Below are 17112 nucleotides of genomic sequence, written 5' to 3'. Positions count from 1 at the left end.
ATAGGAAATAAGAAAGGAGAAAGAAAAGGGGAGGAAGTTTCATCCTGAGAGTTCGGAAACACTGGACTCTTATATTGCCAAACCACACTGTAATCTTCTCTATAAGAGGTCACACATTTAGGTGGGTTCCTACAAGGATACCTGTCATACACTTTTACAGTCTCTCTTTTTGTTCTCATTTTGGAGAAGATCACTGAACAGGGGTAATTTCAAAGCCTCATCAGGAATGCTCTAATAAGTTAAATCTCTCAGATATTACAGTGTTTTCAATAATAACACATCTCATTTCTTTATATAGTACCATTTGCTTTTCAAAGAGCTTTCATCCTTGATTATCACCTTTGCTTCTCACAATATTTCATGAAGTAGATGGAATAGGAATTACTGTCTCCAATTCAATTATGAAACAGACCCAAAAAGATGGAGTGGCTTTTCCAAGATTATAAATCTTAGCAAACTAGCTGGTACATGCTAGATTCTTAATTATTGATTTACCTAGCCAGAGTCATTATCAAAATTTAGTTCTTCCATATGCTTGTTCTGAATTACTTCCAGTATATCACCCTGTTTCCTTTTTGTAAGCTATTTTGAATAGGCAAACCATTCATAAAACAAAAGATGAATATAGTTTATGTGTTTTATATTATTTGGGAGTGAGACTGTAACAACAGTGACAGCTCTAACTTACCGAACTTTTTTAAAGTGCCAAGAACTGTGCTATTTCTTTACATATGTTATTTTCCATCACGTTTGCAAGGTAGGTATTATAGTTTACAGATAAGAAAATCGAATCTCAAAGAGATAAAATAACTTGCTTCAAACTACAAAGTTATGTAAGTGATTGAGCTGGGATATCAATTTTGATAGGTCAAAATACAAAACTCTTCAAATTGCTTCCCTAAGGCTTAATTGAGGGAACTGAAAGAACTATCCAAGAACTAGGGCATTTATAAAATTTTATAAATTTTACAACAGCTATGCTTGCAAAGAAATTAATGGCAGCCTTGATTAAATTATGATGAATTCAACTACTGTCTAGTCAGTTAGATGGAAGCTACACAGATTTAATATATTCTGACTTTTGAAAGGAACACCTAATCCAGCCTTAGTTAGAAATACTTAAAAAGTAAACCTAAATAAATTTTGTTATATTTGTCATCAGGAATGAAAACTCATGAGCAAGGATGTTTTTAGTTTGAGTCAAGTATCAAATTCCATACTAGTTATGTGTGTGGGGAAAAGTTACTAACAGCTCATTTATTAACCTTACTATTTATATAATGCTGGGAGCTTTCTGTGTCATCATCAAACACCTACATGTTAGAAAAGATTTAAAAAACCCATCTTTATATGTTTATAGTATTAAGAGGACTGGAATAAAAATATTTTAGACTTTTGCATGATGAAAGTACTTTTTCTAATGCAGAAAAACAAGTGATAACAGACTGGTGATAATATAACGCTACTATGAAATTATATAGCCTAATTTTTCTATCTCTTCAGACATTAACTCTGTGGTCCTTACAGTGCACCATGAAGGCTGGCAGAATTTACCCACCACACAGTCCTATGGTATCAGCTGAAGGGCCACCAGGTATTCTATCAAGAAAAACTGGAAGAAAACCAAGAAGGTCAATCAACTCATTCATACTATATAAGTAAATGATTTGATTAAACAATTACTATGGCATGGGTGGCTGATGCCAACTGCTTATAATATCAGAAAGATAAATAAAAATAAAAGAAAATTTCAGCTGGATATTTGTCATAGGAATAAAAAATATAACAGGCTGAAAGTTATAAAATAATAATAATGGGAGCGTATTCAATGAATCCTTGTTAGTTTTCAGGTTCACCAGCCCTTAGGAAGTATGAAAAGAAGCTTTCTTAGCCTAAGGCTGAACCATGGCTAGCCCCTGGGTTTCTCTTAGCTCAAGGGTCTAGCATAACAGCATTTCAGCTTTTTTCTTCTCTTCCCTCTACTGGATGTAGTCAACCAATCCATTTAAGAGTGGCACACACTGACTGCCTTTCAAGAAGAAAAGGAGACCAAGTGTACCTTATGCGTCGTTCTTGTAACTAAGCGGCACCAATGCTAAATAGCTGGTGGAAAAATTAAGCATCAGGGAATAAGAATCTCTTAATTCCATGACCTTTTTCAGCACAAGTTCCCACCTTAGACTGAACACTATACACACAGTGTTCTATAGAAAACCAAAAAGAAGGGAGGGGGGTTTCAAAAATATTGGTTCTTCACACGGGTTTCCTATTATTATTTTAAGCATGTCTAACATTTTCTATTTCCTCGCAATGTTCTGCCTCTAGAAAGGGAGTCTGAGGATGGGAGGTGTTACAGGTTGGTGGGGGCTCAAGACATAAAGGCTCACACCCATTCATCTCAGCACTAAAAAAAAAAAACAAGTCTCACCTCTCTCATCCATTCTCGAATCGTTTTGCCAGCTTCTTGATGCCACACATTGTGAACAGAGTCTGTCAATGCCACAGCAGTTACCTTATTTTTTACATCTGCTTCTCGTTGAATCATCTGTTTTAAAAAAGGGAAATAAAATATTGGCTATAATTGTTTTTCCTACTGGGTGCAGCCTGCTTAGTCAGAGATAACAACAATATTATATTAAAAATGAAAAAGCAATATGTATCTCAGGTTCAAAGTTACTCTTTTTTTGCATTGAACACATACTCTATTCTTGTCCAGAGATGTGAAAAGACCTAACATTTTCCTTTAAAAAGATAATACCACTTAAGTCTTAGAACTACGCAGCTCTATTATTTTCCATGTGGTTTGACAATTCGAGGATTAAAGGGATCACAGGGGAATCCCTGAGGGTTTCTTTTACAAGTTTCTTCCACCACTTCCTGTTTCAGTGCTTCAGGGAAGTTAGTAACCGGGGTTCACTGTTAGCTACTTAGGACCAACTTCTACTAGTTTTCAGTAGATGGCACATCAGTAAAGAAAGATATCTTGCTTTGACTTTTCCAATTTAGTAATTCCTTGGTGTTTTAAATGCCCACAAAGATATTTTTAATTCAAAGCCCATTAATATAATTTTGCTTTCTAACGTATTTCTTTATGTTGGCAAACTATTACATTTTATAATAACTTCTTCCTATAGAATGCTATTCCTACAAAACAAAACAGCTTCTAAAAATAACAAAAAAAGATTTGCTTGGCTTGGAGATACCGATGGATTCATCAGTGGTCTGCCAGATAAAGAAATTAAAAGCGAAAATTTCTACATCAGAAGAACTGAAAAAAAGTTTTAATCTACTACACTAGTGGCCCTAATTTGGTGTAACAAATGTAAGAAAGCTTTGAAAATTACAGTTAAAATATCATAAATAGTAACCTTGCATTTCATAATAATGTTCTCTTTTTGCTTCAAGTGTCTCTTCTCCCTCTAAATTCTTTTATTGAAAAAAAGAACAATTTCTTTATCATTTGCTGTTAATTTCTATGAATTGTCTATCAAAAATATAATAGTGCACTTCAAAAAAGAGAATTCTGAATGGCGATGAAAGTGCATACAGAGAAAGAATATTGCACACCATGCTAATGATACCAAAGGATGCCTGTTGGCATTCTGAATTTAAAATGTCTCTGTCTCTCTTAAATTTTTTTAAGCCCAGCATATGCACATGATATCTCAATGAATACTACCTGATGGGAACCCAACTCACTGTTCATGCTACCTCACCAACACTTCTGCACCTCAACTCTTTGTGCCCTGTGTTTTCTGCTTACATAATGTAAAAATCTTAAAATCAATATTGGTTACCAACATCATATTACTGCAAAAATTTATCTTGCAATACCAACAATACTGCAAAAATTTATCTTGCAATACCAATAATACTTTTCAAAGCATAAAATAATACTCTAAATTAATACTTCATATGAATTATTAAGTAGTATGCTACCTTCTTCTGGATTTTATTTTACAAATACATTCTCATTGGATCACACTGGCACTAGCATATAAAAGTTTAAACCAACATTAGATGATAAAACCCCAAATTCCACAATAGTGAATCCATCTGGCTTATGAAGAAATTATAGTCCTTATTCTCATTTTCTAAATAGTAACACTTTTAGAGATCTAGACCAATTGTTGCTGAAGTACAAAATAAGAACATGCTTTCTGGTATTCTAAGGATATGCTTGCGTTTTAAAATATTTGACCTGGATTTTGTTGTGGCTGTTGTTAACATATGCAGATTTACTTAAGACAGCATCTGAAGACACTAAATCTTGAGAGCCATTTGTGAAATGAGATACAATGAAGTAATGAATTGGTGAGGAGTTAGTGTTAAAATAGAAAACCTGGGGATTAAAATTCTACAAGCTGGAAAAATACAGAGTTGTTAGAGGGACTACCAGAGGAAAATATCTGTAGTCTGTTTGTCTTTCTGGCTGACGTTTCATACAGTGGAAGTGATAACACACAATTTATCATCACATCACACCGTCACATTATAATCCAATATGATACTCTCTTACACTGTTATAGCATTTTACACTTTAAAAATCACTTTCATATTTTATTATCACAGGTGGGGAATGGCCAAATTCCAGAAGATCTTAATGAAGAGCTGTTTACAAATTAACCCAGTAGCAAAGAATTTCCAACATTTGACTGTTTAGGATTAGTAGAATTGTGAATAAGTGAATATGTTAACAGTCTTAACTTTCTGGACTATTTACCTCTGTTCCAGCCTTGCTGCAGCCTAATTTAGTAGTCCTGGAACTACTTGCAACTGCCATTTCTGTCCAGACCCTCTGCTTCTTGCATTTGTTAGTCAGGGTCACAGTGACTTACTTACTTCTTCCACTGTGAATGAGCACTGATGAAAAATACCAGAGAGAGGCAATGGTGCAGGGAGATGGAATTGAGTTTGCTTAAGAGACAGACCTTAGATGAAATACAGCCAAAGCAAGGAATGAGTGGAAGCACAGCTGGGCAGGAAAAATCCTTCTACAATATGGTCTGTAACAGAAGACCAATAGTCTGGAAAACGCTCTCTAAAAGGGAGAAAGCCATATCATCATATCACCTTAGATTCTCTATAACAATCTAAGGTGGACATGGCAGTATTTAATTAGGATCCATTGATATGAACAACTTGAAATTCTTTGTAAAATGTTTTCTATATGGGCATATGAATATTTTTCTGAGGAGAAGATCTTTAATTTTCATGAGATTCTCAAAGGAATCTTAGTCTGTAAAAAAGATAAGCCCATGTGATCTAAATGTCTCCAGATATTCTTGAATAAATTATGAAATATCCAGTAAGAGATCCCTTTGAATAATTACACTTAAGGTCAACATCCATTCCATTTTTGTTATAATATCTTCAGTATGGTATCAAGAGTTGGATAGAAGTGATGACAAATTTTGATACCTCAGACATCAACATCCTAAAGGTCCATGGCTTAATAGGATATACACTGTAAAGTTACAATGAAAATTTGCTTTTATTTGTCTGTGTATAATATTTATTTTAATCTGAATAGCAGTTTCCAAATTTCAAAATAAAATACAAATTAATTCTCATTTTACTCTCAAATAATATGAAAATGTATGCAAAACTTGTATTATTTTCCCTATTTGTGGATAAGTAAATTGAGACAGTTTAAGAAATTAGTTAAAGGCCACCCAGACACAAAGTGCCAAACCCGTGACTTGACCGTGGATATATGTCATGTTCTTTCATCTGTATTACACGAGGTCTACTTCTTAGTAATACATAACACTCTTACATAAATAAACTCATTTGATTAATTCCCTTTTCATATATACAGCATTTCATTCACTTGGACATTTTTTAAAATGGTAAAAAGATCCAGATCAGTAAGGAATGTTGAAATTCTAAAAATCATGCCAACATAGAAATCAGCCAGGAGGAGAAACTGACAATAGCATTTTAAAATTATTACAGTTCTAAAATAAATAATGTTTAAGGTAAGAGGGAAAATTAGATATTCCTATAAATCATATTGATGATTTCAGTATTAATAAAAAAATGTGGCCCTGTTACTTGATAGTTTTGTTTGCTTAAACCCATTTATCCACTCTTAGTGTTTTCACTTGAGCTTAAACATAATTAATCTGCTCTTTCCTTCACTATGTGGCATGCTCCTAGTCTGACAAAAGTTTAAGCCACTAAATATCAAGTACAGTACTTTGAACAGATTAAAAACATATGCCATCTGTATGCAAGTTCATATTATTAACATTGTTGATGGGGTTGAAATTGAGGGGGGGAAATCTTGTTTATCATTATATTTTCTTCCAGAGTGAGAGTTAAAAAATTAACCAACAGTGACAAGACGGGTGAGTTCATCTGAGTATAACAGGAGTATTTGGTGAGATGAAGACCAGAGGACCAAAGGGAGGTGTGGGAGGGCCAGAGGCAGCAGGGGTACCTCTGCTCCCTTCCACGTAAAGTGCGGGCCTTCCACAGGGCTGCTACCATTTCTCTCCAGAAATCCTGCAGACCTTTTCTGTCCACCTAATTTAACTCACCATGCTTTCTCTAAGGTCCTCAAATGATGTACCTGCCTACTGTCTTCACAGATACCTGGCCAAATCCAAATGCTTCATGTCATCCTAAGCATTCCTCAATTTCCTTTTTGTGCTTAAAAACTATTTTAGCATTTCTTTGGATTTCATTTCTTCCAGAACTCTACCATAAATGACTTTCTGCAAAGGAAAACACAAAGATGCCTTTATTTCTGCCAAACTGAATTATGATTTAATTTAATTTAAACTGAATTGAGGTAGAGAGATGCCTTAATTTACTTTGAAGGCATGGAGATGTTGATGTTATGGGGATGCTCTGCCATGAAGTCTTTGGCATATCTCTAATCCAAGGCCTTGGGTTATGGGAATTGTAAATCCAACCCAATTCAATTTCCCAACCTAAAGGAGAAAGAAACTCTAAATTAGGTTGGCTTTATCCTAACCTAAAAGAAGTTGATGCATAATTTCGTTTTCCTGTGTTTGTAGCCTAGCAGCCATGACATTCAGAATAATTACTTCTCCTTATATTTTAAAGTCCAAGGAAATTCCTAAAAGAGCCAGTGTGGGTTGGGGTAGGGATGTGTATATGTGCATGCAGACCCATAGCTATGTTTGGATATATCATATGTTTTAAACGTGTTTTTTAGTCTTCCATCAGCAAAAGCTATTACTTTCTTTTTAAATTATGACACGTGTGACACATATGTACTGTGAGGGTTACGGCATGTGAATTACTTGTACAGGAAATAATATTCTGAGAAGAAAATCAGATAACACATATTTGCATCAGATTAGGATCTGACACTACTGTACGTTTATAAATCCAAGGATCATTACTACCGTATGAGCATGAATGAATCATCACTCTGGTTAATAGCACAGTTGAGGTTTGAGATGCCTTTAAAAAAAATACATGTATATAAATAGATTAGCTCCCTCTAGAGCTCCTCGAGTTAAAATTTCAGATGAAGTTGTTTCAAAGGCTTGAAAAGTATAAAACGCTGGTACCTTTTCACATTTTCATTATGCAGATCATAATTGCATCCAGTGCTTTACTTGAGTGCAGTTTTCATGTGGTTTAACAGACTATAATATTTTATCACAGACCTCTCCTATCACTTTACATTTCTGCCTGCAGATTCCCCATTTCATGGCACTCTGCCCTGTGCGATCCAAGCCCACCTGGTGACGAGTGTGCCCCGTACCACGACGACTTATCAGCTAACTCTGGGTTTGGCAGTCTTTTCTCTTAGGGTCAGAGACTACTTTGTATTCTTCTTCCTGAAGATTCTTTTGGACAAGTCTATCCCAACAGAATGCTACTAACACCATCTTTGGTGTAACAGTAAAACTTTGATTCTATGACCTAAGGCACTAGTACTTCTAGTGATTATAATGAAATACACACACTTCGGTAGATATAATGTGAAGACCAAACTGCCCAGCAGGAAATTCAGATGAGTATGACATTCAACTCTCCTGTTACTTGCAGTTCACACCTCTAATCTGCATTCACAATTTCTATTTTGAAAGTAGAAGCTTAGGAAATAAAGTGTGATAGTTAAATTCAAGGATAGTGGAGTCCGATTCTCTGGGTTCAAGTTCATGCTCTGCCACTTCTAGTAATGATACTTTGAGTAAATTATTTTTCTGTACTTCAGTTTTATCAGGTGAATGTCATGGGAGATGATAAATCCATGTAAGTCATAGGATTATTTTGAGTATTAAATGAACAAACTGTAAAGCAATTAGCAGAGGAAATGGCACACAGTACACAATTATAACAGGTCATCCCACAAAAATATGCAATGTAAACTATTCCAAATCTTTAAAAAGTGCATTATCCTCACTCATATAGAGGAAGCTAACAGAAGTATAGTTTATAAATGCACTTAATGACAAATATTACTTTAAAAAAGGCACAGGCCCACAAAGAAAATATGTACAAAGGGCTACTTTTTCCTTTGATTATGCGGTGTAAGACTTCTATAACTGCATGGCTAAGAAGCACTAAGACCTGATGATTGTGTGTATTTAAAATCCTGTCATCAGCATACTAGACCAGTCATATCACCATGCACTTGACAATGAAAACGGAATTGGTGAAGCAATACTGTGGTAGTTCTACTTTCCTCGACCAGTGAACACTTTCAGAATAGCTTGAGCTGGCAACGAAGCACGAAGCCACGGCTCAGTAGTGCCACGCCGGGGGAGAGTCCCTTTACCACCTTGTTTTCTACATAGAGGTGGTGCAAATAACTCTATTTTTTTAAAAAAAGATAATCACAGAGATATAGAGTATGTCCAGAGGAAGGCAGTATAGTGTTATAGTTAAAAGCACGCATAGGCTTTAGAATTAGACGTGCTTAGATTTTTATTTTTGGTTAATAGTCTCTTCATAGGGCTGCTGAAGCATAAAGGAGATAAGGCATGTAAGAAATCAATAATGTCAGTTATTATTATTACCTTGACATTCATCTCTAATTTCTAAAATGTAACCTACCTTTTAGATGTGGTATCTATGTACTCTTCAGTGACATCAAAATTCATACTGATAGATAGCAGTTTTGAAGTATCATACAGCTTCTACTCCCATCTCCACCCCTACTTCCCCGATTTTGTAAAGTGATTTGGGCTTGCTTAAATATTTTAAAGGAAATAATTAAGTATAAATAAGATGACTATAGATTCCAGTTTGCTCAGAACAGTCTTGGCTTATGACTATTAAACTGGCATAATTAATAATAGTGTCTCCTTTCCCTGTTACAGTGCTCTGGTTTGAATGGGAAATAATTTGGTCATCGTATATATAACACGATGTTGAATGCTATCCTGGTAAACAGGTAAGGCTTATAAAGTCTCCTTCTGTTCAATGCTTAGCAATTTAAGCATATACCCCAAACCTATACAACTGTCTAAAAATAACGATGTAGGAAAACACACAAGAGGGATTTCAAAAGGTTTCTAAGTCCAAAATTTAAGAGCAAGCCTTAGCACTGTGCTGAGCCCTTCACAGATGGACAAGCAGTCTCACACCCTGGTTAGGTAAACATGGCCAGCTGGATCTCCACTGTAGCAACAGGATAAGACAACATTCTCTTTTCCTGTGCTTTGAAGCCCTAGCTTCAATTCTTGCAACCTTTGTTTAATTTCAGGAAGGAAAAGGCTCTCCATAGGCAAGAACACCAAGGGATAGGGTATGTAAACTGAAACTTCTTGGGTCACATGCATTTATGAAGATAAGTCTCCAGCCACCAGTTAGGGAAAGGCAAGTTATGATTTATTATTGCAGGCGGCCAGAAGAGAGCAGTAATAACTTCCTTTTCCTTTCCTGCCTAGACCATGCTGCCACGTGCAAGCTCCCTCAACAACAAAAAAAAGCATGTGTAAGATAGGTTTAAAATAAAAAGAAAAGGAAAAAAAAAAAAAGCAAATATTAAGTGATTGACAATCTGGGAGTTGAGAAAGAAGATATATGCTCTACAAAATACATGATGTGGTGTGGTTGGGGATGGGGAGGGGAAGGCGACTGTTTGAAAAACTTGCTCTACCAATCAAGAAAACAGCTAGTATCTATTATGTAAGAGACAAGTTAATTGCAAGGAAAAAGTAAAAGGGGTCACTTGCATAATAGGAAAATAGGATAAGTGATCATCATGTTGACTTGTATGATTAAAACATTTTATTATGTAATATGACTGACCAGAGTAGGCAAGATGTTATAAAATACAGATTTAAAAATTACAATGAATATATGTGAAGTAGATACAGTATAAAAGTGTAAGTTAGGACTAAACATTGTCAAACCAAAAACCTAAGGCAGGCTCAGTGAAGGAGAATTTAAATGGTGACATTGTCTTATATGGAAAAGTGAGAAAATTTATCAAAACTTTATGAAAAAAAATTTAGGTAATAGATTATAACTATAAAGCAGAGGAAGGCATGATTTCTGACCTCTGGGTAGAACTCACATTTTAGGAAAGAAGGCAGGTTAGATACATTCCATAGAGACCCTTCATATTCTGAGTATTTATATACAGATTATCTCATTAGATAGAACAATTCCTTTTTAAGTACACAGGTTGGTAGCTGAAGGATTATGCACCTGTTTTATGGATGAGGAAACTGATGCCTAGAGAGAGTAAGTGACCCACGCATACCACATTCACATAATGTGAATGGTGGCATAGGCAGAGTTTTTATTTTTATTTTTAAGAGACAGGGTCTTGCTCTGTCACCCAAGCTGAAGTGCAGTGGTAGGATCATAGCTTACTGTAACTTTAAACTCCTGGGCTCAAGTGATCCTCCTGCCTCGACCTACTGAGTGGTTAGAACTACAGGTGTACACCACCACTTCTGGCTAAATTTTTTTTTTTTTTTTTTGTAGAAACAAGGGCTCCCTATGTTGCCCAGGCTTGTCTTGAACTCCTGGCCTCAGGCAATCCTCCCATCTTGGCCTCCTAAAGCCCTGCGATTACAAGTGTGAGTCACTGCATGCAGCGTACCTTTTAACTCCAGATCCCGTCTTTGTACCATGGCTATTTGTATATAATATCCTGTATTTTTTTCTTCTGAAATATTTATAAAACCAGTAAGGATTTGTTTGCCCTCATGTAGGCTCCATGAGGACAAAACCATATTTGTTAACACCACATTCTCATTCCCTGCACAATGACTGGCACATAACAGGTGCTCAAAATTATTTGTGGACTGATGAAAGTTTACAGAAATGGAATAGATAAGGGAAGGTGATGGTTAGGAAGCTAGAGTAATGTCTGGTTTCATGTTATTTAGAAACGACTTACATCACAGGTTGGGTTCCCAGGAAAGACTCTAAGACAGTGTTTAGCCTGCAGAATATCAACGTGTGTCCTTACAATCAACATCTGAGGAAGGGAGGCGAATGAGGCAAGAATGAACAGAGAGAAATCAAGGTGACATGCAGGTCCCATTACAGACTTGCATAACTCCTGGGGAGCTCAGAACTCAAAATGGCCCTTCAGAGTTATTCCAAGTTGGGTCTAGATGGCATGGCCTTTAATCTACCACACTGTTCTTTGAGTATGAGCACCAAAGTGGCTGAGGCAATCTCTGATAGGGATTGACAGCTGAAAGATGTCTGCTGAGAGCACTCCCAAGGGCTGAGGCAGTAAGTCCTTTATTGAAGGTGCAACTGAGTAGTGCATCACAGTGTCTACCACAGGCCATAATAGAAATTATAGCATTTGTTTACCCTACTTTCAAATCTGTGTCTTTGACGCATTGGGTTAATTCGAAAACCTTGTCTTCAAGCTCTGAAGTTCTTTCTTCTGCTTATTTGATTCTATTGCTGAGATTTTCCAGTGCATTTTGCATTTCTCTAAGTGTGTCCTTGATTTCCAGAAGTTGTAATTGTTTTTAATTTATATTATATATTTCACGGAAGAACTTTCCTTTCATATCCTGTATCATGTGTTTGATTTTTAAAAATTGAACTTCACCTTTCTCTGGTGCCTTCTTGATTAGCTTAATAATTGACTTTCTGAATTCTTTTTCTGGTAATTCAGAGATTTCATCTTGGTTTGGATCCATTGCTGGTGAGCTGGTATAATCTCTTGGGGGTGTTAAAGAACTGTGTTTTGTCATATTACCAGAGATGTTTTTCCAGTTCCTTCTCATTTGGATAGACTATGTCCAAATCTGGGATTCAAGGGCTGCCACCATTCAGATTCTTTTGTCCCACAGGGTGCTCCCTTGATGTGGTGTTCTCCTGTTTTCCCTAAGAATGGGGCTTCCTGAGAGCCGGGCTGTAGTTGCTTTTGCTCTTCTGGGTCTAGACACCCAGCAGAGCTACTGGGCTCTGGTTGGTACTGGGCAGTGTCTCCAAAGAGTCCTGTGACATGATCCATCTTCAGGTCTTGCAGTTATGGATACCAGCACCTAGTCCGGTGGAGGTAGCAAGTGAGTGAAGTGGACTCTGTGAGGGTTCTTGGTTGTGTTTTTGTTTAGTGTGCTGCTTTTGTGTTGGTTGGCCTCTAGACAGGAGGTGGCACTTTCAAGAGGGCATCAGCTGTGGTTCTACAGGCAGGAACCAAACTTGCCCTAGGGACACCTGGTTAAGTATTCAGGTTTCTCAGGTGGTGGGCAGGGCCACAGAGCTCCCAAGAGATTATGACCTTTGTCTTTGGCTACCAGGGCGGGTAGAGAAAGACCACCAGGTGGGGGTAGGGATATGTGTATCTGTGCTCAGTCGCTCCTCTGGCAAGCTTGCTGTGGCTGCTGTGGGGGGTGGGGCTGTGGTTCCCAGTCCAGTGAAGGAATATTCGCCTCTGCTGAGTCATATAGGTTGCCAGGAAAGTGGGGGAAAGCTGGCAGTCACAGGCCTCACCCTGCTCCCATGCGGCCCACAGACCTAAAAGTCAGTCTCACTCCCACCATGCCCCACAACAGCACTAAGTCTATTTTTAGGCAGCCGGTGACCAGGGCTGAGAACTTGACCCAGACCATGAGCCTCTCTGTTGAGAAGACAGGCAGACTCACAGTTTTTCAGCATCTCAGGGAGCCTACAGCAGTGATTCAGTTCCTTCAGAGGGTCTGCAGATTCTCTTGGCTTTCTTGGTATGTTCCTGTGGTAGTTCTTGGAGCATACGTTCACGATGTGAGCCTCCACACACTGCTCTGTCTATCCGAGTGGGAGCTGCATACTAGTCCTGCTCCCATCTGCCATCTTAATCCTCTACATTCAAATCTAAATTTTCCTTCCAACCTGCTAACACCCCATTGTCTTATTCATGTACTCGAGATCACATCATGATTTGACTCACTAATAGCTAAGAGATCGTGTAGATTTTTCTTAGATCTCAGATTTTAGACCTTTTACACACTGATACCATATCAAGCCACTAAATGTTGGATTATGAAGAGAAAAACACAGAGCTAAAAGAATGTGAGGTCTGCTTTCAGAAGACTATTGAAAAGCAAAAAAAAAAAAAAAAAAAAAATCAAATTCACAAATTTCAAAAATTATCCTATAAATCCAGTGGAGAATGACTGGATTTTCCAAATTTCAAATGAAATGTATATGTCAGATAAAGCAAGTTATACTTGTGATTTCAAAACTAAATGCATCTAAGTGCAAAATAACCCAAACTTCAAATAAAGTATGCAATCATCACTACTTAGCATCTGGCATAATATGCTCAAACCTGATGGTGTTGGTAGGAGAAAGAAGGATAAGTATGGACAGAGAGGTTTCACTGTAAAAGTAGCAAGATGGCTTTTCAAATCTCAGCCTTTATTCCCTAGGATACAAAGAAAATAAAGACTGTGCTATATAAATTTGGGGACTAAAGACAATTGAGATTTTGATTCTTTTCCAATCTTAGTTGGTTTATGCCCTCAAACGTTTCTAAGTTTTTGCCTCTAGAAATTCAGGGTAATCTTCATTTGATCACATTTTTTCAATGTAAGCTCAGGTTTATGGAGCTGAAATGGTGTAGCACTAATGTGATTGGCCTAGATGGTGGGGGGTGGTTCTTGGCCAGCTCAATAAAAACCATCTAAATGTTCATAAGACAGGATGCGTTAATCAATTGTGGGTTATTACAGCTGCCAGATACTGGGAGAGGTTGACACCCATCTGTAAATGAGAAAGTGACATCATTATAACAAGTATAAGTCACAGGCTTTCTACATTGTTTGAAAATATTTGAACGAGGATCTCCAGATGGCTCTTCTACCTAGGAACCTATGCTAAATACCTGAAACTTCTGTTCCCTGCAAGTGAATACTATTGCTTGAAGAAACTTCGATTCAACTAACTTTTAAGGGCTGTTTAAATGCACATTTCCCAACCAACAAATGTGGAACAATTCTTTAAGTTGGGATTTTAAAATCTGACTTGAATTACATGTTGGAGACATTTTTCTTATGAAGGCATATCTCACATTTCTGAAATAAGAAAGTCTGCAGAAATAAATGGTTTGAAAGGTTTATTTGAGATAGAAATTTTAGGGATTGTACTTACTGCACAAAACCATGTAAACACTGGGTGGAAGGAAAGATAGGACTGAACTGAAAGTAGCTACTTACCTCTATGTATATGGCTGCATCTTCCTTCCACAGATAGAGAGCATGGATATACACTACACGTAACAAAAGAACACTTCTGAGTTGATATACTAGTGAACCATAAACAGTCCACTATACAACAAGTGTCCTCTATCAATATCCACCCTAATGGAAAACACTGGAGTAGCACTTCAGATCACTAACAGGAAGAGGAAAACTCTGAAACCCGTCATTTAGACATCTGACAGCTCTGATGCATGAGTGCATTGAAAAATTTACACTGAGGAAGCGTTTATGTAGGAGTGAAGGTGAATTATTCTCTAGGCTACTTTAAAAAATTCCATTTTCTTTCATGTGTCTATTCCTTAGCACTTCTTTGGAGGACATTCCATCAGTTGAGTCAATGATTCAGGGCCTCTATTCTATTATCATTAAGTATTGCCTCAATTTCATGAGACAAAATAATTCAAACAGCAAGATTCTAAAATAAATATACTTAGGAAGCACAGTACAGAGTGTTTAATAAGCATCAGTATTTGTTATGGTAGGAGGCAGAATTTTTGTTACCTCACACCTTTTGTTAAGTAGCCAATATGAAATTCTATAAAACGGCGAATATATAAAAGAGTCAGTAGTTTACTAATTTAGAAAGTCAATTATGTGTCACTGTTTCATATCAGGTTAATTACTTCATTTACCTTTTCAGAATTTTAAAGTAGTGCCTGAAAAGTGACAGACTGACAGGACTACAGACTGCAATTCTTAAACTATTTTACTGAGTGTTAATAATATAAAAGGCAATATACAAAACAGCATTACACACAGGTTTTATCTAAGGCGATTATAAGTGAAATAGACATGGCACAGAAATGGGAGAACTAAAGAGGTGGTGTTTTCAGAAAAATTTTACTGAAGACGTACAGTACAAGGGAAGTGATAAATTGCTAGATAGCTTCTATATTGTTCTTTTAGGCATATATGTATGAAAGGATGGCGGTTAAATATCAACAAAACATCAATGTGTCTGAAGGGAGGAGAGTGACTGACATTTGAGAGAAGTCAAAAGAAGAAATCTAGATTGAAAAAGAATAAAAGTGACTCCTTGAGAGGAATGTTTATTGTAATCAGAAATACAATAAAAGGAGATACTACCACAGTCACAGCACAAAAGAAGACTATGCATAGGAATGAGGAACAAATGTTGAGTTTCCATAGTTCTGATTCCTTATCCACTTTCATAAGATCCCAACCTGCCACTCCTTATTGTGGGTGTCATGATGAAATCTACCATACTACTTTCTGTCACTAAGTTGTCAGGAAAAGCAAGGCTTCCCTAAGTCTGTCTCTTCCCACACAACCACCAGCACATACTATGATCTATTAGTCCCCTTTCTCCTCAAACAAAAAAGGACAATAAACTCACTGCTGAATTTTCCAGTAATTCAATTAAATGTTTCCAGAAGGAAATTGATGCCACTTTTTATTCAGTCTGTGAGTGGGTGGGTTAGACTCTACTGCCTTAAGATTTACATTCTAATAGTTATAAATACAGTGCAATCATATCGCCTATGGCCTTTTATATAAAAGTGAATTTATAAGTAACACCATGGTTTACTGAAACCATTTAAATATTATTTATAATGATGGCATGGCTCCACAGTACCATCACATAGAAGAAAAGAATGAAAATTTGTCAAGGACATTAGAAATTATCCAATCCAATTGCTTTTTGTACGGATGAGAAAACAGGTAAAGTGACTTAGGTGTCACCTGTGGGATAACACCAATATCAAACTCCAAGTTCCACAACTGATAATGCCTCTCCTTCACTCTATGCTACAGTGCACTACCTAAAAGCACATATGCCTTAGTTCCTTGATGGTATGTCCTAGCACTTTCCTTCCTTGTAATACTACAGGCTCCAAAGTGATTTACTTTTATGTAAGTCTTGGGTTGACAGGCCACCAAGGTGGTCTGTACACATAAACTGCTTTAATTCCATGGACTGAATGGCTGTTGTTTTATTCTTTTTCTGATCAATTTGGCAGGTCAAGTCAGTCAAACTGGTTTCTTCATGTAGATACTGCCTTACTATGGAAATGAATGTGGAAACATTCATCTTTGTCAGAAATTATGTCAAATTATTCAAATTTATTGGTGAATTACAGCAAACATCCCAGCTGATGAACATCTCAGTCATATGTTTTTTAGAGAACACTTATGGTCCTGAAAAGATAACATTACAATGAGCTTTCCCATTCTGAAGCAAAGATGTTTGGATAGAGAATGGGGTCTGTTATTCAAGACAATAATTTATTTCAATCATAAAAATTACAAAGATATCCAGAACTGTAAGTATTAAAATGTATCCCTTTAGATAGTGCTGTTGTTGCTTTCTTTCCCCCTCTTCTTGTTATGGTCCTCTTTCAAGACTCTTAGGAAGCTGTCTCTAAGACCCTTTCTGTCAGTTTCCATCTTTTCTATAGACATACTACAGCCTTCACATTAAGACTGCTTCTCT

The 17112-nt window shown here is 36.7% G+C and overlaps 1 protein-coding gene across 19 annotated transcripts in view; it reads right to left on the bottom strand.

The window, feature by feature from the left end:
* The window catches only part of ARB2A (ARB2 cotranscriptional regulator A), a 481527-nt gene that overhangs the window by 166545 nt on the left and 297870 nt on the right, over positions 1-17112 (bottom strand). For all 19 annotated transcript variants that reach the window (XM_073014612.1, XM_073014598.1, XM_073014605.1 and 16 more), the window contains one exon: positions 2429-2545. In XM_073014612.1, coding sequence (XP_072870713.1) covers positions 2429-2545 — 117 coding nt within the window. The remainder of the gene's footprint in view (positions 1-2428; positions 2546-17112) is intronic.

Source organism: Chlorocebus sabaeus, chromosome 4 (assembly GCF_047675955.1).
Source record: "Chlorocebus sabaeus isolate Y175 chromosome 4, mChlSab1.0.hap1, whole genome shotgun sequence".
NCBI lineage: Eukaryota > Metazoa > Chordata > Mammalia > Primates > Cercopithecidae > Chlorocebus > Chlorocebus sabaeus.
The sequence above is the reverse complement of the archived record's forward strand: the minus strand, read 5'-3'. Positions and strand labels throughout refer to the sequence as shown.